Source organism: Balaenoptera musculus, chromosome 8, assembly GCF_009873245.2.
Source record: "Balaenoptera musculus isolate JJ_BM4_2016_0621 chromosome 8, mBalMus1.pri.v3, whole genome shotgun sequence".
In the NCBI taxonomy this organism is placed as follows: domain Eukaryota; kingdom Metazoa; phylum Chordata; class Mammalia; order Artiodactyla; family Balaenopteridae; genus Balaenoptera; species Balaenoptera musculus.
In genome coordinates, this window is record NC_045792.1 from 96,402,597 (window position 1) to 96,429,159 (window position 26,563).

The 26,563-nt window shown below is 46.3% G+C and overlaps 1 protein-coding gene, 1 non-coding gene and 1 pseudogene across 23 annotated transcripts in view; 2 read left to right on the forward strand and 1 right to left on the reverse strand.

Annotated features, from left to right (window-relative positions):
* The first annotated feature begins 6,523 nt into the window (after positions 1-6,523).
* Positions 6,524-9,733, forward strand: LOC118899568 (annotated as a pseudogene).
* Positions 9,734-11,230: 1,497 nt separating this feature from the next.
* CELF1 (CUGBP Elav-like family member 1) overlaps positions 11,231-26,563 on the reverse strand; it is a 71,436-nt gene continuing 56,103 nt past the window's right edge. For 13 of the 22 annotated variants that reach the window (XM_036862698.1, XM_036862685.1, XM_036862700.1 and 10 more), the window contains 7 exons: positions 24,519-24,594; positions 22,887-23,015; positions 22,050-22,163; positions 21,122-21,307; positions 18,162-18,305; positions 17,556-17,722; positions 11,231-14,214 (listed from right to left, as the gene is read on the reverse strand). In XM_036862698.1, the coding sequence (XP_036718593.1) occupies positions 17,595-17,722; positions 18,162-18,305; positions 21,122-21,307; positions 22,050-22,163; positions 22,887-23,015; positions 24,519-24,594 (777 nt within the window). In that variant the 3' untranslated portion in view covers positions 11,231-14,214; positions 17,556-17,594. Of the gene's footprint in view, positions 17,468-17,555; positions 17,723-18,161; positions 18,306-21,121; positions 21,308-22,049; positions 22,164-22,886; positions 23,016-24,518; positions 24,595-26,563 lie in introns of all 22 variants that reach the window. The other 9 variants (XM_036862696.1, XM_036862694.1, XM_036862689.1 and 6 more) reach the window with 4 other exon arrangements.
* Positions 20,315-20,421, forward strand: LOC118900328. Its single transcript, XR_005021107.1, has one exon. It is a non-coding gene; the product is annotated as a U6 spliceosomal RNA (small nuclear RNA).

Genomic DNA, 26,563 nt, shown 5'->3' on the forward strand with positions numbered 1-26,563 from the left:
TGTCCCTGCCAGTTGGGGCCACGTGGCCGCCAAGGAATGTCAGCCACAAGGTCACGCGGGGCCTCTGCCACACCCACCCCCGAGCTGGGAGGAAGGTGCCTGCCCCCCAGGCATCCCCTTGGGTGTCTCTTCAGCACCTCTGACACTGGCCCTGAGCCTCCTGGCAGGGTAGGCCCTCCCTGCAGCCTTGCCAAGGAGCCGCCTCCAGGGGCGGGCTGAGAGCTGGAAGAAGCAGGGATGAGGCTGGGCACACAGGCAGCAGGGAGGCTGGGGCCTCTCCCCATCACAACCTTCCCCCCAGACCCACCGACCCCAGGCTCTGTCCCTGTGAGTCACTGGGCGCCGAGGTCCCTTACCCGTGCACATGCCCACACCATCCCAACGTGTCCTAACTCGCAGTCCGACCCCAGCCAACAAGTCGTTCACCTCTCTGGGCCTCAGTTTCCTCATCTGTAAAATGAGGCTGTAATAGGCTAATAAACCCTAACCCACAGGCTTGCCATGAGCAGCACAGTGTGGTGGGTAACAGCGTGGACCCTGGAGTCAGGCTACCAGGGTTTGAATTCTGACTCCGTCGTTTATTATCTGTATGGGCAGCGTGACTTTGGGCAGGAGAATAATGGTTCCTACTTTACTGGATTTTTTTTTTTTTTAAGATTGCTTTCTTTTTGATGTGGACCATTTTTTAAAGTCTTTATTGAATTTGTTACAATATTGCTTCTGTTTTATGTTTGGGCTTTTTGCCCACGAGCCATGTGGGACCTTAGCTCTCTGACCAGGGATCGAACCCCCACCCCCTGCATTGGAAGGCGAAGTCTTAACCACTGGACTCCAGGGAAGTCCCTTTACTGGACTGCTGGAACTAAATGACTTAGTAATTGACAAGGACTTAGAACAGTGCCTGACACACAGGAAACACTATGTGACAATAAGCAAGAGGTTATCTAGAGCTGCGTCCGTATGCTCCATGGCAAACTGCCCATGAGGAACAGAAGTTGCTCTTTGAAGGTTTAAAAAATACCCAATTCCAATCCCAGTCCCAGTTTGAAAGTGTCCCTTACAATGAGTTTTAATGCCAGACACAGTGGAGAAAGGCAAAGTCTTATATAGGGAGCAGACCAGTGAAGTACTGGGGCTCATGGGGTTGAGAGAGGCTCCTGCCATCCCCACCAGCTCGACTCACCCCATCTTTCTCTTCCCTCTCTGCAAACCAGACTCCTTCTTGCCCCAGGGCAAATTTGTCCTTTCAGAGTGGACAGTGGCTTTTAGTATACAAGCATACCTCGTTTTATTGCACTTTGCAGATATTTCGTTTTTTACAAATTGAAGATTTGTGGCAAACCAGCGTTGAGCAAGTCTATCGGCACCATTTTTCCAACAACACATGCTCACTTCTTGTCTCTGTGTCACATTTTGGCAATTCTCTTTTGGCAATTCTCATATTTCAAGCTCTTTCATTATTATTGTGTTTCTTATGGTGAGGTGTAATCAGTGACCTTTGATGTTATTACTATGACTCACTGAAGGCTCAGAGGATGGTTAGCATTTTTAGCAATAAAAGATTTTTTAGTTTAGGTCTGAACATTGTTTTTTTAGACATAATGCTATTGCACACTTAATAGACTGCAATATAGCACAGACGTAACTTTTAGGTGCACTGGGAAACCAAACAATTCATGTGACTTGCTTTATTGTGATGTTCGCTTTACTGTGGTGGTCTGGGACCAAACCTGCAGTATTTTCGAGGTGTGCCTGTATTCACAAATTTGTGCATTGATCAGCACTAATATCAGAACATTTTCATCACCCTGAAAAGAAGTCCTGTGCTCATTAGCAGTCACCCCCCATTCCTTCGTGTTATGGGGTGCTGAATTGTGCCCCCGTTCATATGTTGGTGTTGATATGTAGACCGCACCCCCCAACCTTGGAATGTGACTTATTGGAGACACCATCTTTTTTTGGCTGTGCCACCTGGCTTGTGGGATTTTAGTTCCCTGACCAGGGATCGAACCTGGGCCCTCTGCAGTGAGAGTGAGGAGTTCTAACTACTGGACCGCCAGGGAATTCCCTGGAGACACCATCTTTAAAAAGGTAAAATGAGGTCATTAGAGGGGGCCCTGATCCAATATGACTAGTGTCATAAGAAGAGATCAGGATATAGACACACAGAGGAGGAAAAAGAGGGTCACCAACAAGCCAAGGAGAGAGGCCTCAGAATGAAACCAACCCTTTTAACACCTTGATCTCTGACTTCTGGCCTCCAGAACTGTGAGAAAATAAATTTCTATTGTTTAAGCCCTCCAGTCTGTTGCACAGTGTTATGGTAGCCTGAGCAAACGAATACACCCTGCAACCACAATCTACTTTCTATGGGCTTGTCTATTCTGGACATTTCATATAAATGGAATCATACAACATATGGCCTTTTGTGACTGGTTTCTTTCACTCAACATAATGTTTTTAAGGTTCATCTATATTGTAGCATGAATCAGAACTTCATTCCTCTTTATGGCTGAATAGTATTCATTGTACAATACACCATTTTGTTTATCTATTCATTAGTCAATGGACATTTGGGTTGTTTCCCTTTTTGGTTATTATGAATAAGGATGCTATAAACATTCATGTACAAGTTTTCATGTGGACATATGTTTTCATATCTCTTGGGTATATACCTAGGAGTGGAATTGCTGGGTCATATGTAACTCTGTGTTCAACTTGTGAGGAACTGCCAACCTGTTTGCCCCAGGGCCTTTGCCCCTCGTGGTCCGTTTCCTCCTCCCTACCCTGACATTCTGCCCAGTTAAGTCCTAGTTGGGGTGGATCAGCTTATTACACTCATAGAGAATTACATTCCATTCTGATACAAGATTGATCATATTCATTAATGAGGTTATTGGCTTAGTGTCTGTTTCCCCCACTCAGATGTGTGGGCAGGGACTGCATCTCATTCATCACTGACTATGTCTCCAGAGCAAGACCTGGCACACAGTGGCCACTCAGTAAATATGTTAAATTAATGGGGAAAAAAAGGGGAGAAGTGAAAGTTTAATTTTGAAATTTAAAGCAACCGCTCCAGGCTTACAGCCGTTCTGCCATGTCTGCCTCATCCTGGGGAAAATGAGTAGAGGCAGAGATGACTTCCTGTTTACTGCGAGCAAAATGGGTCCAGAGTGGGGCAATCTGGGAGTGGGGCGGGGGTGCATGCTCAGCATAGGTCGAGGGGATGCAGGAGTAGGCCCTTGGGACTCGACAAGGATACCGGGACGCCCCAGGGGAAGTGCTCTTGAACCGGGACCACAGGAAGCTGGGAAAGCGGGGGACAGTTGGGGAGCCACTGGCACAGGAGAGTTGGCTGGGATCTTCCTCTCAGCTGGGAAGGTGGGTCCTGGGTTGAAGTTAACCTCCAGAGGGGAAGGAAGCTGGGCGCACAGGGCAAGTGCTGAAGAGCCAGCAGATTCTCTCCCATTTGTAGACCAGATATAGTCCAGTCACGAGTTTGAGTCGAGTCTTTGACAGCAGGGAAGGGAGGTGGGCAGTCTGCCTCAGCATCCCAAAGGAACCTGGAACCACAGCCTTACGGGTACCTGGGAACACGAATGATTGCAAAACTCAAAAACTTGACAGTTTCCTCTGCCCCAGAGTCAGCAATTTACTGACCACTGCACACAGTTAAGTCAAGGTCATGCTCCTTTAGGGCAAGGGTGTGGTCTTTGTACCACCAGCACCTGCACAGCTCCTGGCAAAGTGAGAGGAGACCAACAGAAGTGTAAGAACTAACATTTCCTAAGCTGAGCATTTCTTCCAGTTTACAGAAAACTGGGAGGCACGCAGAGGTAAAGCCACCTGCCCAAGAGCACACTGCGACCTAGAGACAGAGCAGGGACTGAACCCAAGCAGTGTGACTCTAGTGGTCCTACTCTTAACCATGATACTGTCCCGGAAAAGAGGAGAGGGAGAAAAGTGAAGGGGAACTGGACAGCCGCCTTCAGGAATCATAGTGATTTTCACTGGACACACCCAAGCCCACTGGGAATGCTGTCCAAGGCTCTGGCCTGGGTGAGCAGAAGAAATGTATACAAAGAAGGCTAAGGAAAAGGTGAACGGAATCAAGCCTTGCTCACCAAAGCCCAGCAACGAAGGCTGACAAAAGGCCCCCGGAACCGGGAGGGCGAGTCACAAAATGAGTCTCTTCTGGGCCACTTAACCTCACAGGGTGATGGGACAGCAGGAGCCTGGGGGCTTGTTCCAAGTGCCCACTGTGTCAGGTACCAGCTACGTGGCCTGGTACACTTTATTATTTTATTTTATTTATTTATTTTTCTGGTACACTTTAGATCCCCGTTTTATAATCGAAAGTAGAAGATGAAGTTTGGGCCTGAAGCAGGGCTCACAATCTGGCATGCAAGGGCTGATGATTTCCAAGTTGGTTGGCTACACTTTTTTTTTTTTTTTTTTGGCTACACTTTTCATCTGGGAGATTTCATATAAGAATCGGCATTTCCTGCTTCTGCTGAAGACTGGAAGCTCAAGCAATCCCCGGGCCCGTGAGTCTGCACGTCAACCAGTCAAGTGGTTGGTGTCTGGCCTCGAGACCAAGAATGTCTCTCGCTCGCCCACAGTCCCCACCTCTTGCTATTCTTGCCTTGACACTGAGCCAGTTGTCACTTGTCATCTTAGACTGGCCTTCTTTCACATGCCTGCATCACCTGCCTGGCTCCTGCAGGCACCTGCACTTATAGCCCCTACACGACAGATGTAACTGGAGGGGACAGTCCCAGGCCCCTTCTGCCACGATTAGCGGGATCCTTGGGACATCTATCCTTCTCGACAAATTCGTTTTCCTAGTTGTAAATGGAGCTTTACCTTTCTGTCAAAGTTTCTGTGAAAACCAAATGAGACGATATAATAAGAACTTGCTTTGAAAACAAGATGTTGCACTAATGCCCCTCTAATGGACCTCCTGAACCTTCCTTGAATTGGCTCTTACAGTTTGTAATAGTGAAAAATCTAGAAATAACCTGTGTCCAATAGGACAGTCGTTGAGAAACCATGAAATGCTATGTAGTCTCTAAAAGTGAAAATGGTAGATTCCAGTGTACATCTCCAGATGGAAGGGTGCCCGTGACAAAGTAACTGAAAAAAATGCAAACATTCTGTACATTAAGGCATGATCTCATTTTTATTAGCAAACATCATTATATGTGTACATATTTTTGTATACAGAGAGAAATTCTGGAAGCGTACTCCCCCATCTGTTTGACAGTTATCAAGGGGCTATGGGATGGGGAAATGCTCACTGTTAACTCTGATGTACTTAGGGTTGCTAGCGACTTGAATGAGCATGTCTGCCAAGGGTGGCAGTGTGCTAAACGTTGGAGACACTCTCTCATCTTCCCGGCCCTGCTGGGTGGGTGTTTTCATTTCCATTTGGCAGGTGAGGAATCTGAGGCTGAATCAAGTCACCTGCCCAAGGTCACACAGCTGGTATTATAATCAGATTAAGAGACTCCTAAACCCAAGCTTTTCCCACCACACGCTAAGTCCTAGTCTATAACATTATGTTTTGGGGAAAAAAAACCTCAAACCTTAAAATAACTTTAAAAAAAAAGCCATTGTGTCATGTAAGCCCCAGGCTCTGGGCACTTTCCACTTCAGGAATGACCAGGTCGGTGGCACTCCCAGGGCTGGAGGACCACACGTAGGTTCCCCTCCACCAATTTCCTCACAGGGCAGGAAGCTGTATTAGCAGGATTCTTGTAAAGTGGCTCTAAGGGACTTGGCCATCCTTTGTTTCACAGCCACTGAGGGCCTACAGAGAATTTGGGTACTGGCTGGTAGCTAGTATCTATAAACAGGTGTGAAAATAAGTTATTCCCTTTCTGGAGTGGATGGAAATTTCTAAATAAAACTCGAATGTAATGTAGTTGGGGAAAAAAGCATGTCCGGAAGCTCTTGGACAAAAGCAGTCACCTTTTGATATTTATTTGTTCATTTACTCACTCATTAAACGTCTCCTGGTTGCTTATTATCTACCAGCCCCTAAGGCTCCTGTGAAGAACAATACGTACATGGTCCCCGCCTTCATGAAGCTCCACTCTAAAGGTGGAATGTAAACCAGGGCCCCCAAGGTCCACCATTCACTCCCAGAGGAATATGCTCTGCAGGGTTACTGGAGTCAGGTGGACCAGGGTGAAAATCCAACTCTCCTAGTAGAGCTGTGACAGAGAAGAACTGCAGTGTCTCCGTCTCAGTCTCCACCTTCCTATGCTGCCAGTTGCTGGGTGGACGAGTACAGGGGCTACAACTCATAAATGGTAGCTGTTCTGTTTTCTTAAAAGCAAAGTAACTCCCCAGAACAGTCCCAACCACCATACCTGACTGTGACGATGGAAATGTTCTTTGTCCTGCACTGTCCAACATGATAGCCACTAGTCACGTGTGGCTTCATGGTGAAACTGAGAGATGAAGTTTTTAATTTTAATTAATAGCTACAGTGGCTACTGGGTAATCGTACTGGACGATGCAGGTAGGTCTAGAAGACTGCCAGACTCAGGGTGAGGCAGATGACACAGCAGGTAACAGGAGGAGCTGGGAGAAGGAGAAGGGACAGGGCGCTGCACAAACACGGCTGGAGTGCGAGGAGACGAGCTCAAAAGCGCTAGAAATGGCAGGAGCAGGTGGTCCAAGGCTACTGCTGTGAGCAGTTTCCAAGCATTGGGAGGGAAGAAGAAAATGCCGCAGGAGGTAAGGCTAAGTGAAGGCCAAACGCAAAAGGCACGTACTGTATGACTGCATTTATATGGCAAATCCAGAACAGGCAAAGCTACAGAGCAGAAAGATTAGTGGTTGCCAGGGGCTGGGAATGGGGATGAGGAGGGGAAGGGGAGTGACTGCTAATGAGTATGGGGTTTCTTTTTAGGACGATGAAAATGTTCTAAAATTAGGTTGTAGGGATGGTTGCACAACACTCAAAACCAGACCTGGATGCTTTAAGTGGGCAAATTGTATAATGTGTGAATTATACCTCAATCAGACAGTATAAAAACACCCAAAACCTCAGGAGGCCTCAGGTCACTGGGACCCTGCATGGGGGGATGGGGGTGTGGGGAGGGAAGCAGGGCCAAGGTCCTATAGACTTGGCTGCAGGAGTGTCGGGACAGCCGTTCCCGGCTGAAATGTGTTCATTTCCCCATCCCAAGATCCGACTTTGATTGAAAAGAACAACAGTCCTCTCAACAGCTGGAGCCTTTACCAGTAAAGAGAAAGCCAATGTATGCAAAAGAAATTAAACACCAGATGGTGGCGGGGGGGGGGGGGGGGGGGGGGGGGTAGGAAAGGACTCCCTAGAGAGAAGGAAAGAGCTTGAAAAAGGCAGAAGGTAAAAGAAAAAGCCATCTATGATCCCTCCTGGAAGGACAATGTTATCAGACATTAGTTTGACATTCCGAGAGGTGAAGGAACAAACCTGCTCTTTCATTTCCTTCCCGATGGCTTTTCTTCATCAGGGACTGAGATGCTCAGGTGAGCACAGCATGGAAAGTACCTGGGAGAGTTAGGGAGGCCGTGTACTGACCGAGAAAGCCAGTAAGCCGGGAACCAGGAGTGTGGCAATTAGGTGCCTAAGGAATCTATTCAAAAATAAAAGGTGACTGCATGTGGGTTTTTAGAAGAAATAGTTTAATTAAGACACAGATATATGATTATAAAGATGCACAAGTCTAAATTTTTTTTGAGGTTAAAAATAGTATCTTTGGCATAGTCCCCTTTTTTGGTAAATTTTAAAGAGAAACAACAGCCTTTAAGTATGATGTTAAACTGGAAGATATTCAAATTGTACTTAACATCCTTTTTTTTTTTTTTCTGGCCGCACCACACAGCATGTGGGATTTTAGTTCCCTGGCCAGGGATCGAGCCTGCGTCCCCGGCATTGGAAGCGCACAGTCTTAACCGCTGGACCCCCAGGGAAGTCCTCATTCTATTTTTATATCAAGTTCTATCTCAGGAATACAGGAGTCCTAAGACGAAGATCTACCACCTCAATTGTGAGTTACAGAACATCTGTGCTAAGTGGGAGACAATTTCTGGTTCAACCACCCTCTACTCATAGAGGAAACAGGTACGGGAAGGGAGTCCACGGGGAAGCCCCTGACTCTCCACCCTGACTCAATTCCCCAAAGTGTGAAACAGATCTCTTTGAGAAGCCACCCCATGGACATTTTATACATACTGATGGTTATGCAGCTTAATGTGTATTTTATTTTATTTTGGCTGCACCGCTCGGCATGCGGGATCTTAGTTCCCCAACCAGGGATCGAACCCATGCCCCCTGCAGTGGAAGTGTGGCGTCTTAACCACTGGACCATCAGGGAAGTCCCTTAATGTGTATTTTATTTTACATTTTTAAAATGTTTATTTATTTATCTTTGGCTGCGTTGGGTCTTCGTTGCTGTGCACGGGCTTTCTCTAGCTGCAGTGAGCGGGGTCTACTCTTCATTGTGGTGCGTGAGCATCTCATTGCGGTGGCTTCTCTTGTTGCAGAGCACAGGCTGTAGGCGTGTGGGCTTCACTAGTTGTGGCACGTGGGCTCAGTAGCTGTGGCGCACGGGCCCAGTTGCTCTGCGGCATGTGGGATCTTCCCAGACCAGGGCTCGAACCCGTGTCCCCTGCATTGGCAGGCGGATTCTTAACCACTGTGCCACCAGGGAAGCCCCAATGTGTATTTTAAAATAATGTGTATTTTACAATTAGGACACCAAACTTGTAACTTCACAAATACTAATGGTCAGAATGAGGTGAAGTTATAAAAGGTGGATTTCAAGTTGATTTAAAACATTAGGTGGTGATGGTTGTACAACACTGAATGTACTGAATGTCACTGAACTGTTTACTTAAAAATGGTTAAAACAGAAAATTGCTATATGTATTTTTACCACAATGCAAAAAAAAACAAAAATTAAAATAAACACGGGGTAAAGAATAGCTTCGGTGGCAACAGATCTAGGAAAGAACTGCGTGGCAGGAGTGACATTTAAGAAGCACTCCAGTCCTCACGGGAAGTGGCACCTTGCAGGGGCACGCTGACACCAACAACTTGGAGCGCTGAGTTACCCCTTTAGCACCGAGACAGCCGCTCTGAGGGCAAAGCTGAAACGATGCACCACCGAGGGAGCCACAGAGCTGTAGGCGCCCTCAAAGGTCCCTTCCCTAGAGCCTAGAGGACAGCATGCAAACCGTGTGTGATGGGACTGCGCAGGCTAACTAAAGCACACTGATTCGCATTTACCGAGTTACTTCTCCTTGGGAGTAGTTAAGAGAAAGGGCTTGGAAGTCAGGCGGACCTGGTTTGACTCTCAGTGCACACCACTTTCCAGGAGCAACCCAATTTCTTCTTTTTAGTTTGCTCCCAGTCTTATTTTTAAAATGTGTGTAGGAAAAAGACTTAATGAAATCTAATAGTAACTTTGGACACAGAGGAACAAGGTCATGAGGGAAGGAGGTCTTGGTGTGCTGCCGCCATTTCTTCTGCCTTCAGTCTCTGCGCCTCGGATAGAGCATCTGGAGGTTCACTACCTCTGTGGTCCGTAGGAGCCACTAAGAGGAGAGTCCAGGGAAGAATTTGCCATTTTCAGTGGAAGACAAGTGGCGGTTACTGGCTATGATGACTTTGTACTTTGGATCTCAATTTACTGCACCTTTCTTTATAGTAAGACACCAACTGCTTAAAAAATAATCCATGAGGGAATTCCCTGGCGGTCCAGTGGCTAGGACTCCGCGCTTTCACTGCCGAGGGGCTGGGGCTCAATCCCTGGTCTGGGGACTAAGATCCCACAAGCCCTTGGGTGGGGGGGGGGCGGTGGGGGATGGGGGGTGGGGAATCCATGAGACATATGAAGAGGAGCATTTTAAGAGGTGCACTCTCTTTGAAAAAAGGATCAAACTGTTGAACTCAACATACTAGATACGTTTGTAAATAAATTTATGGCATAAAAAAATAGTAACTCTGGTTATTTTTTGGGGGGGAGGGTGGGATTAATGCTTTTTTTAAAAAATACAACCCGATTTTTTTTCAAATAAAGTATTTTTATTATTTTTATTTATTTATTTGGCCATGCCATGAGGCATGCAGGTTATCTCAGTTCCCCGACCAGAGGGATCAAACCGTGCCCCTTGCAGTGGAAGCACGGAGTCTTAACCACTGGACCACCGCGGGATTCCACAACCCCATTTCTTTTAACCTCAGTTTGCTCATCTGCTAAATGGGGATGAAAACCGTAGCTCCCTCCCAGGGGTGTTATAAAGACTAGAGCATATAATGTGTATCGAGTGTTTCCCACAGCACTAGGAGGGTGGTGAAGAGTCAATGAACATTAGCTAGGACAATTACTGCATAAACATTTCATGGGCTAGTACCCAGTACAACCCCCACTGGGAAATACTACTCCAGACACACCCCCCACAGAGCGACTCTGATGAGAAGGTTGAGGCCTGGCCCACCCACAGGCCATTGCTGGTTGCATGCCCCTAGACAGGCACCAGCTTCACAAAGACTGGCCTCCCGGAGGATGAGGATGGCAGTGGCAGCTAAGGAGCAGACAAACTTATAATTCAGCCAGAGGGCCTGGGACTCCTGGCCCAGGGGCTGACTGAATCTGCAGTTCACAGAGGTTTGAGGAGGCCCAAGTATGGGCCTCACTCAGAGAGTGACCTAGAATTACTGAGTAGTAAACCCAAGAAGTCTTAGAAATGCCCTTCTGTGACCCTGTTCTGAGGTCCAAATGAGGGGAAAGGAGCTGCAGCACTTTGGCCTGGAGCGTTGAAGACCTAGAGAGGAAGAGCCCCACGCTCTGGGCCTCAGTGTTTGCTGGCTGCCTCCCCAGGTGCAGGAACTCCACAGCAGGAAGGGACGTGCACTCACAGGTCTGGGCCAGCTCTGCAAGGCGGCAGCCACTACTGGCAACAGAGGAAGCACAAAAATGAAGGCTGCCAAAAAATTGTAAAGCGCCTCCCTATTAGCAGGGATGCTGAGAAGAATGCAGGATGACAGAGAAGGCAGTTTTCTGGAAGAAATTCTGTTCTTTCAGGAGCCTGGGGTGGCCCCACTGCATGTTAACAGGTGCATCAAAATGAAGCCGTACCGGGGTGCCCACCCCTTCCTCAGGAATGCCGCCGACCCCTCCAGCCCCAGGGCTGCCACCTACCCCAACAATCAGTAACTCTGAAGACAACGTCAGTTCTTCTCAAACAGTTTAATAGCAAATAAACAAAGGAAGGTACCACACTTGGCAGATACAAAATGACTTTTTGTCCGTGTGTCTGTGCAATTAAAACAGATTTAGGTTCCCTATTGGGACAAAAGGAAAAACACACAGAAAAGGAAGGAGATTCCTTTTAGACACATACTCCCTTGCTCCAAACTGGTAACAATTTTTTTTCTTTTTTAATCCACTACACAAACTCTGTGATCAGGTCAGAAAAGCGACAAGGGCTCTTCTTGCCTTTTTTTTTTTAAACCATTAAAGTAAAATCCATAATTTTCTACATAGTACAACACAAGTTCACACAAAAAAGACATTTTCTTTTGCAAATCAAAACAGAAAAGAAAGGAAAAGCTCAAACAAGGTAAAGAAAAAGCATTTCTACGGCTGAATCACGACTTTGAGTTGATTGAATCCCATTGTTGCTGCAGAACAGACTGTGCGTTTGGTCATAGTGGCAATTTTTTTCTCTTCACATTGTGAAATCACTTTACATTGTTTTCTAGTAGAAAAGGCAAAAAACTGTACAAAACCCCTAGTGTTAAATACAACGTTTGTACCAATAAAAAACTCACACAGGTTTGTCTCCAAAATGTAAAGTTTCTTTTTTTTTTTTCTTTTTAAATTATTCACAAAAAGCAGCTGGAAATCAGAAAGGCAGCTGCCGCTCCAGGGTCTCAAATCCATTAAAACCACCACAGAACAATTAAAACAATCAGAGAGAGAAAAGGAAAAGGAAACAACGTCCAACGTTTGGCATTTGGTTTTATCCACAGGTTTTCCCAGAGCTCCTCTTGGAATTGAAAGCAAAATATATTGGCAAACATGGGTTCTGAATACACAGGAAGGGGAGCCTCAGCGCCTTCTGCCAACAGAGGCAGCTCTGTGCAGTCAGACTGTGGGGTGCACGGCAGTCTCGCTCAGGCTGGGGTTCCTGGCCTCTTTCCATCCAATCACCCCTTCGAAGAAATTAAGCAGCCTACCGTACGCTGGGCCTCCACCTGGCCGCCCTTTCCTTCTAGTAAGAGTGGCTTCAAGCATAATACTAGGCAACCTGCCAGGTCCCGGAGCAGAAACTCTGCCGAGATCCCTTCCTTTATCAACCCCAGCATGGAGGACGCTAACAGTGCTTCTACCTTCCCACCCCCCGCCCCCCAGTCCCTCGGCTACCCCTCTCCATCCTTCCCTGGAAATCCTACTTCGCAGCTCTCTCACCCACCAGCAGCTTAGGCCTGGGTGGGATCTATCCCAAACTCCTCCCTCTGCAACCTCTTACCTCCACAGATCCACCTTGTGACCTCTCACCTCCTCTGACCTCTCCCTCTGCCCTTCACATTCTTACTCAAGTCCCTAAGATCCTGAGGCTGGATGGTGCCACAAGAGAGGAGGGCAAGTTCCCCTCAGGGAACCAAGGAACTGGCTTGCCTGGCACCCAGGGACAGTAGCTATTTGGCTCTTCACCCAATTAAAACAAAACAAAACAAAACAAAAACAAAAACAAAACCAAACCCGCCCTAACCCCCACCCCACTAGCTGAGCAAGAGCCGAGCTGCAGTGAGGAGCCAGTGTGGGGTGGCTGGTGCCCAGGGCTGTAAACAGTGTGAAGACTGTAGTATTGTGCTTGTCGCCTAGGAGAAGCGCTGCAGATGTACTGCCACTTGGGGCGCAGACGGCCTCCTGCGAGTGGCTAAGAGCGCCCTCCTTCTTCGGCGCTGAGGGTGCTCACTAGCCTCTCGCCCGCCCACAGCCGCCTTCTGAGTTCTACCTCTGCCCCTGTGCCTCTCTGGACCCTCTTCCCACCCGCCTCTGAGCAGAGCAACCGGCCTCCTGAAGGCCCCGCCGAGACCCGGAGGCCGTATGAGGTGACAGTCTAAGTGCACAGGCAAACGCTCTAAGGGCAATAGAGGAGAAAGTTGCCACTTCAAAATAAAAATAATACAATCTTGGAAAAAAAAAATTAACCCCACAACAATTTAAAACAGCTTCTTTGAAACCCTTTTAAATCGGTCAGTTTCTGCACAAACTATAGAAAACAGAGAGGTGAAGGTGATATATACGAAGGTGTGAAGAAACAGCAGGAAACATGCAAAACTTGTTTTTTCTGGGCATAATCTTAGTAGGAAAGGAAAAAATTCAAAACAAAAACACAAAAACAATACAAAAACAAAAAAATCAAAGCATCACATTTTGCTGTGGAGACTGTAGGAAGAAGCATGGAGGTGGGCACAGCAGGGCTGAGGGGAAGGGGCCAGAAGGATCTGCAGACTCCTGGCAGGGTTGCTCCAGGGAAGAACCACAAAAGAAAAAGGGCTGGCTGGGGCCCAAACTGCAGCCGGTGGTCAAAAAGGAAAAAGGGTTCAGGTGTTTTCTGCAGTTGAGAACTCAGAAAAACAAAAATAGGAACACATGCGGTCTCCTCAAGCCCCACAAACTATATCAGCAAAATGTGCTCAGGAGCCTCAAAGGTTTTAGTGACATCTTTTATTTCATTGTTTACTTCAAAGTTGTCTTTAAAACTAAGCACACAGAGAAACAAAGCCTAGAAACAGACTGGCTGTGTGTTCACAGAAATACAAACACCACGCGGTATGTGCTAGTAGGGCTGCTCTGAAGACAATTACAAAGAATTGGAATCACAAAATCAAGTGGTTATCTTATGAAGTTCTAGAAAAATAGATTTTTTTTTATATTCAAATGCAAGTTTAAATATTTCCCCTTCAGCAGTCGTTCTAGCAAAACCAATTTGGCAGCACAAAAGAAAAAAAAAAAGGAAAGAAAAAAGAAAAAACAAAGAAAGAAACAAACATAATAAAAATACACGTCAGCATCAAAGGTCAACACAAGGTCAAAGGTGAGAGTTCAAGCATCAGAGAAGCTGAAGAGACAGGGATTTGGACGATGTACTTGACGCCACATCGACATGCTTTAGGCACAACGATGAACAAACGGCAGGAATCTAGAAAAAAAAACAAACCAGAAAGAGGGAGACCCACTGAGTTACACAGAGCAATACATCCAAACAAAGAGAGAGAGAACAGGAACACTCACTGTTGTACAGCCCTGAAATGAGGAGGCGGGCGGGGTAGGGGCTGGGTAATGACAGGGAACTTTCGCACATGCTAACAATGGACACAGGGAAAAGTCAAAAAAGGACATGGAGGACACTGAGAAAACATCCAACTGCCAGAGACAGAGGGAACCTAAGGCTTGGATTTCCCAAGAAGCGCCCAAACACATCCGAAAAGGTCTCTCTGGTGGAGCAGAGCCTCAGCCTCTCCCTCAACTCCTGGTCAAGACTCAGGGAGAAAGTCAAAGCTGCAGGCTGGGGTGGGGAGAATTCTTTAGGGAAGAGGGCCAGGATTTCTCCTCAATCCTACGGGGATGGCCCTTTGTTCCCGGAAATCCAAGCTCTTAGCTTCCACGCAGGCCCTGGCCACTCATGTTGGACCCAGGAGACAGTGTCTGGCTGCATTCAAGGTATATCACTTTCATGATGAAACCCAAGTAAGAAACAGAACTACAGCAGAAAACACTTATACACGTGAGACCCCCACACAACAGAAAAGGGCTGCTTAAGACTTGACTGCGAGTCTCCACTCTCCGAGCTGACGCTTTCACACTGTGAGACTTGTAGGGAAGCAGCTTCTTCACAAAACCATCTTTGGCCTAGGGAGAGAACTGTGCTCAAGGGCGGCACTGCTGTGAGAATTCGCTGGGCGGGGGACAAGAGAACAGAGGGAAGCGCCTGGGCTCACCAGCTGGCCGCTGTGGCAGCCCGGGCCCTGCTGAGGTGCACGCTCCTTTTAGAAACAAGAACCCACAAGCAGGTATGAAACCTCAGAGTGTGGTATCAAAGTGGGCTGATTACACCTTTACCTTTCATGTCAATAGGGAAGGGGTTTCATAAGGTCCTAGAGCCCAGGGCAAATCGTGTACAAATAATAGTGAACTGGGGGAGGAGGGAGAGAAAGGGAAGAAAGTGGGAAGAAGAGTGGAGTTCTGGGCTTTGGAAAGCCCCACAATGGCCAAGGAGGAAGACAGAACAGATTAGCGATCACAGCACCGGCAGCACCCTGGGGAGCACAGCTCTCTCCTCCGCCAATTCACAGCATTAACTCCTTCCCCCTCTGGCAGATTAGCTGGGCTGCAAACGGCCACAGAAAGTCAGTAGTTTCAATCATACACAGCACCCTGTGTGTACAACAATCACATTCTGGATTCTACAAAATCCTGGCCTTTTCCAGAGATATAATTTAGGTAATAAATATTCTCCACCCCGGAGCTGTATAAAACTTCTATAAAAATAGAAACGACATTCTTGGTTCCAGCTGGTTGGGATTCAGAACAGCGCCTCCCCAACCTAGCATTTTTTTCTTTTTTTGTTGTCTTTTTTCTTTTTTATTTTTATTTTTTGCATTTATTTAAAAAATCCCATCATGACCCTGGAAGCCTTTGGAACAGTTTTATCCTTGAAACACAGGACACATTTCTCCCAGTGCGTGGAATTCAAGTTTACGTGGTTCAGCTTAAGAAGTACGTTTCACGTTTCTTAGAGGACAACAGACCCAAGTTATCACTATGAGAAGGGAACAGCTGTCCCAGCTTCAATGGGATAATCCAACACCACCAACTACCTGCACAACAGCAAGACTGTCAATCCTTGTCTGTGGCCCAAATGGACAGCATGACAAGGAGAGAGCCCCCATCTGACTTAATAGCCAACCAACCCCTTTAATCTCACCTCTGCTGCTAGGGGTCAGGGCTGATGTTTGTGAGGTTTAAGATCCCAGGGACCCGGCCCCTGGCCTTGGCTAAGATCGTATCTTAACAGGGCCACCTCTGCCCAGGTACACATTCCCAACAGCGTGTTCTTTCTGGCTCTCTGCCCCCGCAGCACTTCTGGGAGCAGAGGCAGAGCCCAGAGGCTGTGTGGGTCACAGGCAAGGGCTGCAGTGAGACCTGGGGGAGGCAGCAGGGAGCTAACTGTAAGCACGAGGACAAAAACGAACACGGTGATGCTGAGGTAAATGAACACTAAATCCATATGGAGGTTGTAAACGTCCTGTTGTCTCCTCTGTCGCCAAGAGCAGAAGATGGGGCTGGAGTGGGCAGAAGAGGGGCCTGCCTCCGTTTTGACACTACATCTGGGACATCTCAACCAAGGAGGCAAACATGGATTTCTTAACCCTTTTAAGTGCTGAGCGCTGGCCACTGGCAAACGCAGCACTGGCTTAACGGGACCTTACGATTCAGGTACACCAAGAAGCAGGCTCCTCCTCCCCCAGCGTGATGGCTTTTGTCAGTCTGCTCAGGAGAGGTGCTCCCTTCAACTAGATGCTGTAAGCCCTTCTTGGATCTACCCTCGTGAGAAACCTGTGGCTGGGGATGGAAGAGACATTCCTCGCTGTGGTCAACTATAAAGAAGAGACCAGACAGTGTCTTCCCCAGAGGCCTTCTTTAAAGGGACCTGGTAGAAATGGGCCACGGTCTAATAGTTTGGTGTTGAAGTAAACTAAAAACGACCTCTTTGACCGGCTGCTGCTTCCTAACAGCCACCAGCCAGGAGGGCAGGGCTAATCCAACACCAGTGGCTGGCTGGGAAAGCTGGTAATGGGTGATATATCCCTGCTTTTTGCACATATCAGGCTAATTTAACAGGTGCTTTATTTCCAGAGAATTGTTAGCCCCTTCTTAGGAAAGAGGGGCAGAAATCCCAGATAAGAAGCTAAAAAATAGGTGGCAAGAACTCAGTATTTCCACAGAAGGCAGCTATGGAGGAGTTTCAGCCTCCAGCTCCCAGGGCTGCTGGGTGTCAAGTCACTCTCACTCTCCAAAGCCAACCCCACCTCCTCCGCCCCCCAAAAGCTCTTGGATGTCAGTTCTCATTTCACCCACTCTCGCGCTCAGGAAGATTCTGGGGGTCAATTTTTTGTTTCACTCAGTCCTCTCTCTTTGGGTAGTTTGGGGCAAATTCTGATCTTCTTTTTTAATGTTTCTCCATTCCCCCTCCTCCCCCAGGGCAGTTTGATGTTGGTCCTTCTCAACACACTGGTTACAAACACAGCAAACTTTTAAATAAAGAAAAAAAACTCAGGATATGGCACCTAAACTCCAAAGTAAAACACTGGAAACCAAAGCACAAACTTGTCCTCTGTACGAAGCGAAATTCCCACAGAAGGCAGTAGCCGAGTCTTCAGGGCAAGCTGTGCCTGCGAGAGTGGCAGGGATCAGGGTCCAGGGCTGTCAACACACAGCCTTAGGGCTTCGAATCATTAAGGGTGCTCCTCCCCCACTTACCAGAAGACCCTCTCACTCCAGTCTCAGAGGGGAGCACGCTCAGTAGGGCTTGCTGTCATTCTTCGAACGTTTGAGCTGCACTTTAAGCCGCTTCATGCCAATCTGAAAGCCGTTCATGGACTGGATGGCAGCTTGAGCCGAAACAGGATTGTCGTAACTTACAAAACCTGTGTGTCCAAGCAGAAACCTAGGTGAGGGGCATAACGAAGCAGGAAGGTTCTCAATCCTCCTTATGCAAGAGATACCTTATGAGCTTAGTCTCAAATCCCAATTTTTCTCAGCAGGGACAAGAATTCTTGAAATTATATCACATGAAATAAATCAGGTTGCTAACAGTAGCAGCTGACATCTACACAGTACCTTAAAGTTTTTTTGGCCAAGCCATTTTCCATACATTATTTTTACCTCTGGAGTGACAGTGTGGGTAGAAATCATCATTCCCACTACAGAAATGAAAAAACTGAGGCTCAAAAAGAGGTAATGTAACCTGCCACAGGCTAAGTTAAACTATAAACTCAAACTCAGCTCTTTCTGCTATCAGCCCCTTCTCTTTCTAACTGGTAAAAATACTTAACCCTCCCGACACCAGAAGAAACACCAACATACCAAAACACTTGCTCAGGTTTGTCTGCTTGTCTATGAAAACCTTGGCAGACACGACATTCCCAAAGGGCATAAACATCTGCAGCAGGTCCTGGTCTCCAAACTCCTGGGGCAGGTGGTAGATGAACAGATTGGCTCCTTCTGGACCTTCAAAATCCCCATTGATTGAACAGGTCAGTGTCAAGCACACTCATCCTCTGCACCAACTGACTCTCATTTCCACCTGTGCTAAAACTCTCAGCATCCCAACAAAGAGAAATTCACCTGGAGAACTAAACAGATTCTCTAAATACAAAGCAGGGAGCTGAAGCGCGATCACTGAAACAGGTTCCTGCCCTCTTTCCCGTTCACCATTCTCAAGCTCTGTCTCATTGACAGAGGTCAGAATTCGACCTTGTGGGAGGATGGTGTGCTGGGACAGTAAGTAGGCAGATTTGCGTGTGGTGCAATAAAACCAGAGACTACAGGGTTGTAGAGGAACAACAGAAAAGGAGGTAGAGCTTATAAATAAAACAGGTTTCAAAATTGTGCCTAGAAACTATAGGGACAGCAAAGAGATTGGTAACTGCCAGAGGCAGGTGGGGCAGGGACCTACTACAAAGAGACATGAGGGAATGTCTAGGGGTGATAGAAATGTTCTACATCTGTGGCGGCAGTTACATGACTACGTGTGTTCGTCAGAGCTCACAGAGCTATATTCCCAAAAGGGTGAATTTTACCATACGTAAATTGTGCCTCAGTAAAAACATATTTTTAAAATGTGCCTATGATAAACAACTAAGCTCAAACCTAGAATATGCTTTCCTCTTCAACCATTTACACTCAGTGATTTCCTGACCAAAGAAGAGGTTTTTTAAAAAATTTTTATTGGAGTATAGTTGATTTACAATGTTGTGTTAGTTTCTGCTGTACAGCAAAGGGAATCAGTTATATATATATATACATATATCCACTCTTTTTTAGATTCTTTTCCCATATAGGTCATTACAGAGTACTGAGTAGAGTTCCCCGTGCTGTACAGTAGGTCCTTATTAGTTATCAATTTTATATATAGTACGTACACGTCAATCACAATCTCCCAAATTATCCCTCCCCACCCCCTTTCCCCCTGGTAACCATAAAGTTTGTTTTCTACATCTATGACTCTTTCTGTTTTGTAAATAAGTTCATTTGTACCATTTTTTTAGATTCCACATATTAGTGATATCATATGATACTTGTCCTTCTCTGCCTCACTTACTTCACTTAGTATGATAGTCTCTAGGCCCATCCATGTTGCTACAAATGGCATTATTTCATTCTTTTTATGGCTGAGTAATACTCCACTGTATGTATGTGGCACATCTTCAAAAAAGAGTTTTATTACAATCACAGTCCAGCCAGTCTCCAGCCACCCTGGCCTCCCTGCTGTTGTCAAACACATACAGAACACTGCTGCCTCAGGGTCTCTGCACTTGCTGTTCCTCTGCCCCATTACTCTTCTTCCTCTAGATATATGCATGGCTTGCTTCCTTCCTTCCTTCCTTAAGGTCTTTACTTAAACGTCAACTTAGAGAGACCGCCTTCTCTATATAAAATGCTATCTTTCTGGCACTCTCTATTCCTCCTTCCTGCTCATCATTCTTCAGAGCACCATTTGGAACACCTCATGCTTCTGTTTATTGCCTGTCTCCAGAGTTCCATCAGTTCCCCCACTACCACATCCTAGGGCACATAAATGTCCAATTTAGAGCTGGTAAGGATGCACTGCACTAAGGCTCCTTGCTGCTAAAGCAAGAGAGGATACTTGTCTTTTTCCTACATTCGTGCTTAAATCTTGCCAGCTCCTGGTTATGAAAACCCAGTCATATATGAGCACAGAGATGTTGGCAGCACCTTCTATTCATACAAACCACTTTCAGGCCTCTTTCTGCTTAAAAAGCCTCTCCTGAATTTAATACCATTTATGTCAAAGCACATACCTCCCACTCCATCAACCCCTGGGCCATAACTCTTCCTGTCTCATCACCTTTCAGTTTGTCCCCAATTAGGAAAAGCATAGATCAGAAAGTGAGGGAAATGCCAAACGACAGAGCTAAAAGGGACACCTAGACAGAAGATATCCTCTGACAATTTATAATCCAGAGAGAAGACTTCCTAACAAAGACAGACTGCCAGTGCTCGCTTCAGCAACACGTATACTAAAACTGGAATGATACAGAGAAGATTAGCATGGCCCCTGGGCAAGGATGGCACGCAAATTCGTGAAGTGTTCCATATATTTGTGAAGTAAGCCGGAAAGAGAAAAACAAATATCATATATCAACACATATATGTGGAATCTAGAAAAATGGTACAGATGAACCTATTTGCAAAGCAGAAATAGAGACAAAATGTAGAGAACAAATGTGAGGACACGGTTGGGGGGGAGGCGGGGGTGTGGCATGAAATGGGAGATTCGGATTGACATATGTACGCTGCTTGGTATGAAACAGATAACTAGTGAGGACCTGCTGTACAGCACAGGGAACTCTACTTGGTGCTCTGTGGTGACCTGGATGGGAGGGAAATCCACAAGGGAAGGGATATGTGTTTACATATGGCTGGTTCACTTCGCTGTGCAGCAGGAGCTAGCACAACATTGTAAAGCAACTATACCCCAGTAAAAAACAAAAACAAACAAAAAACAGACTGCAGACTGCCAAATGGTGTCAGACACAATAAAGCCAGTATGTTTCTTCATCTAAAAACTGCAGCCCCATCTCAGGAGAGAATACAGAGGTTCTGACCTGAGCCACATCCAGAGAGCAGATCACAGTTTCTCAGTCTACCCTTGACACTGCCAAAGAGAAGTGTTTAAAAAAAAAAAGAGAAGTGTTGGCCTGACCACCTACATGGCTCTCCTGGGCTTTGCCCTGCTTTTCAGTGCTGGTCAGATGGAGCACCCACCCCTGTCCCTGACTCCAGTTTCCCTTGGCACTCACCTTCCTTCTGGCTTCCAGCAGCACCAATACTCTGCTGTGTCAACAAGTTCTGGTTGTACAGAGTGGGCAGCGCCGCTGCAGCATATTGCTGGATCCCCGAGTAGGCCTGCGTGAGGGCCTCCATGGTGCTCCCAGTGCCATTAGAAAGGCCACTGCTGCCCAGCCCACCATTTAAAGCAGCCATCCCTTGGTTGGGGGTGAGGGTGGGGGGAAGAGCAGGATTAACAGATTGGAAAGACTCAAGCGATGCCAAAGACAAACTCCAAAGTACGCCCTTTCATCTCCTTCTTAGCTTCTCCCTGAGGAGGAATATTCCTCTGACTGGTCAGATTTTGGGACACTCACCAGGCCTTGTGGCTAATAGGGACATTTAAAATTGCCACACCCAGGTGCGGCTCTCCCCATTATCTTCTTCCAACCTGTGCAAGAAGTGATACCACTTATACAACTTGCCCCATTTTTTTTCTTTGGCTTTGCTGCCATCTTCTCACAAAGAGCTGGAACGTGGTAAAATAAGAGTCCCAGGACTGGGGACTAAAAGGGATACATATGGTCTATGACAAGATGTGGGCAAATCCTATCATCAAAATAGCTGCTAACATTTATTGAGCACGTACTAGTTGCCAGACACTGTACTAAGTAATGTGCTCAGCACTTTACCTATGTTCTCATTTAACTTAATAACCCTCAAAGTATTCTATTCCCACTTCACAGATGAGAAAATGACCTTAGAAAGGTGGTCTTCAGTTATAGGTAGTTAAGGGGCAGAGATGGGATTTAACTCAGGTCTGACTCAAACTCCCATGATCACTTCTAACTTCACTGGGCCACCCCAATCATTCATTCTAACGGCACCCCTACCAGAATTGTTTAAAATGTGCTATCTGCACAAAGAATGGCTCGATGACATCCAGGGACTGGCCCTCACCTGCCAAAGAGCTGACGTTGAGGCCTGCTGTTGCTCCAGCTAGTGTCTGTAGGGCTCCAAGGGAGGCGATGGGATTGACAGAGCTGCTGCTGCTGGAGCTGGGTGAGGACCCTGCTGTCAGACATCCAGGAGTTAAACTCAGACCAACACTTACCTTCTCAGGTCAACAGGAACCAAAGCACAAGTTATGTTACTCAAGTATTCTCTTTATAAAGAGGTTTTTCAGTTACTGATTTTTTCCCCCCAGCTGCTGATTTTGATAACTGTCCCTGCAGGACATAGAAGCAAGCGATGATTACAACAAACTAAAAACTACGAGATTTCTCTTAAGTCAGAAGATGACATCTGAGGGCTTCCCTAGTGGCGCAGCGGTTAAGAATCCGCCTGCCAATTCAGGGGACATGGGTTCGAGCCCTGGTCCGGGAAGATCCCACATGCCGCGGAGCAACTAAGCCCGTGCACCACAACTACTGAGCCGGCGCTCTAGAGCCCGCGAGCCACAACTACTGAGCCCGCGTGCCACAACTACTGAAGCCTGTGCACCTAGAGCCCGTGCTCCGCAACAAGAGAAGCCACCGCAATGAGAGGCCTGTGCACCGCAATGAAGAGTAGCCCCCACTCACCGCAACTAGAGAAAGCTGGAGTGCAGCAACAAAGACCCAACACAGCCAAAAATAAATTAATTAATTAAAAAAAAAATGCCATTTGAAAATTTACTGTACGTGATCTGACCCCGTTGGAAATGGGTGTTAACTACTCTCCAGAATGACACGCTCCTCTCTTGGGCTTCTGCCCGAGGCACACAAGGGCACACTGGCCCCTATTATACATGCTTACCTGAACTGGTGAGTACGCTGAGGGGACTGCTGGATGTAGTGAGAGCATTGGTACCACTTGGTGTGTTCTGAGCTGCACTAGCTGCAGCAGCTAGTGCAGCCAAATTCTGTAACTGCATTGCATTTAACCCTGCAACATCCAAAGCGAGAGATCAGCCAGCAGATCAGGGTGCCTCATATCCACTCCAGCAATGACCGTGCACACTGGCAGAAGGCTGGTCCCAAAGAGGAATTGTTCTAGATACAGGCAATACTACAGAGCTCCAAAAAGATTCAGATCTCACTCAACTCATTCAGAAACTGAACATTTCCTCAGATAAGAGATGTCTAATCCAATAGCATGCCAGCTCAAGTGAGCATTAATAAACGGATGGGCAATTAGGAAACCAGAAAAGAGGGGTGGATCCTGTGGCCTACCATGGAGCCCGGTGTCTAAGAGAGCAATGCCGAACCCTGTGGCAGAGAACGGGTCTGCATCTGAGCCCCTCACTCACACTTTACAGGGGCTCTGTTCTCTGCAATGGAGGTGAAAACGCAGAAAATGTAGTAGAGATCCAGAAGGCAATGGAGGAGATGACAGGGGGATACACGTGAAAACAGCAATAGTAGAGAGAACAAAGAAGAAACCACCACTTGAATAGTAGATTAATTATCAGAAAAAGAAGAGAGAAAAAACACTGAGGAAAAGACTTCCAAGTAGAACCTAGGCAACACAGGTAGGAGAGCAAGAAATCTGAACTACACTGACAATGTGTGGCAAACTTTTTACTAGATAATGGAAAGGCAGGTGGGTGAGGGTGGAGAATTAATGAGAATAAAAAGGCTACAACACAGATTTACAATCTAGCAACTTTTCGAAAACACAGCAAACTTTAAGTCCCTGGGACAAAAATGAACCACTGTCAAACTTTCCCCAATGGCATAATGCAGTTTTCCTAAGACTAGCCCTTCCTCAGATGCACCTGCCTAGCCCTATCCCGCTGCAGCAGAGCAGAGGCAGGCAGCTCTGGAACGGTCCCCTCCCTGCCTCCTTAACTTTCCTGACAGCCCCTGCCTCAGGTTTGTCTGTGGAGCCTCCTTTTGTTATAAACTCAGGTATCTGCCAATTAAGTTTTCTGTGCATGTTAACACCAAAAAAGGTAATTCACCTAAGAAATAACATGTATAAGACACTAACTGCCTGGGTTCTAGCAGCTTCACGGAAAGCCATGCACATTGAAGCCATCTTAGACTTTTCCTCAGAGAGTCAATGAAAAAGTCACTTTACTGTGGAAATAAAGAATTCCTGCAATTTTCTCCTTATCAAAGTAGCTGCAGATAGTCTGCAGATGCTAACAGCTCCTCCTTTCCATCTTTCCATCCTCCTTTCCAGCTTTCCATCTTCCTCCTTAATAGAGACTTAAGGGGGTGAGGAGCAGCAGACAACCGTAGAGCAATATGACATCAACAGCTAAAAGAGCCACCTTCTACAGACAAGGTAGTTGAATCCTAGGATGTTCATCTTATGTCAGGTTTACGTAATGAGTGGAAAAAAATTTTTTTTCTGCACAAACGGTAGGAAACCCTCAGACTGCTGTTAGCCGGGTCTGCTGGCTTGGCGGCTGCCGCTCCTCCGCAGCAGGGAGACACTTACCTCCCATGGGGTGGAGGCTGCTCAGGGTGTTGAGGTTCCCAGAGGAGGCAGTCTGCTGAAGGAGCTGCAAATAAAGCTAGACATTACACCAAAAACAGAACAAGAGTGAGAGTGAGGGCTGGTTCTGCATCTGGGGTAACTCTACAGCACAGCAAAGCGAGAGTGCAGAGGCCCCCAGAGAAGAAAGTTGAAGACAAGAACCCAAGCCAACACAACAAAAACATGAGGCTATGACAGCACAGGACAACACAACACAGCTAAAGCCCTGGCCCAGAAGACAGTTGTGTTTGTTGAGTACAAAGCCAAGCTCGAGTCCCTGGCAACAGAATGCAGCACAGCAGAGGACAGAGGTAGAGGAGAGAACTAAACTCAACTCAAGCAGCCATGTAGTCCACTTAGAGGAGTGTCTGCATATTAGTGACTGCCATTTCTAGTTCCTCTCCCAAATTCTCCTTTGTTAGGTCCACACATCTTATTTTGTAAGTTGTTCCCACCTGGAGACCTAATTTCTGCTTCACACAACTATTTAAAATACCAAACCTGACCATTTCAGAGTATTTCTTGGAGTCTTCCTTTACCGGCCACAATGAACCTGTGACTAGATCAATCTTGTCATAACTAGAATGCTACACATTCATCTAGCCCCATTCATCTCACTGTTGCAGATGACCAAGTGATTGCTGGATCAGTCCATATCCGTTCAGCACACATTCTCTTTCAATGGTTGTTCCATAACAAATAAAACAAGAGGACCTGCCCATGAGCTTATGACCTCCATGACCTTACTCTGTACCTTAGCAAACTGCAACCCTCATCTAACCAACCTGCTGAAACCTTTTGTTCCATTCAAACCCAATCACTGTTCCTTATGAACAGCTGGTATTCTTGTTTCTGGATTCTTTATTCAATCTGTTATTCATTCCCATAAACATCTGACCTGGTTCCTCTGTCATCAGGAATCTCTCTATTCCATATGTGTTTCAGCAAGTCCACAAACCTCCAGAGGCAGAATGAAAAAATGTACATACACAGAATTTTTACCAGCTTCTGAAAGGGGTCTGCTACCTCAAAGATTAAGAACTACTTGCTCTAGTTCTAAGTCCACATATTCCAGTACCTCATAATTAATGATGATGTACTATCACTTTCACAGTCCATTAGCACTCACATGTCTTCATTTCTGTCTTCTTAAATACCTTGGGCAACGAGTTCAGTCCCAACTGGTGGACTGTGCATATTGTACTTGGCACTTCACTTCCTCCCTAAATGAGAAGAGCTCTTAGGGCGGGGATCATGTCTAACTGAAATGAAGAGACCACAGCTCTCAACATACACCATCGTGTGCTTGCTAGATGTGGCAATGACAACAAAATGGGGAGTCTTCCCTAAAAGAAGACTCCAAAACTCTCTAAAAGCAAATGCACATCATGGAGATAATTTTCAAGGCATTATCATTTTGGCAGAAGACCTAAAATCTCTCTGAATTTTCTCAACTTACAAGCAATGTTCTAGCACCGAGAAACAATTTAATTTGTAGGAATATAACAACCATCTACACTTTTTGACTTCAGAGAATTACTAGTGAGGGTAAACTGGGATTTCTTCTAACATTTTAGAAACATGGAAACCAGAGGGCATCAAATTAGCCAAAACCTAGTACTGGGGGATAGAAAACATTGCCTTTCTTCTGTTTCCATATAAAATAATATTTTAAAGGATGAGGAGTGAATGACTATAATTACTTCTATGTGTATATTTCTAACTATCCATACTAATCTAGTAGTTTCACCATTTATTTTCCTTCCTTGGTAACTTCACAGATGACTTGTTCTTTCTGATTCAAAGATGAGACAGTTTTAAGTGTCTTGTGCTATCCGCAATTCTTTTAAGGGTTAAAGCAGTGATAATCCCCCGTAATGTACATTGCAGATCTAATAAATCTAACCAATTGGAGCCTGCCCCTCTTTTGGATTCCATGACTCAAACTCAACAAGAGAGTAATAAAAGGAAATCTATTTACTATTTAGTGAACTCAAATATACACC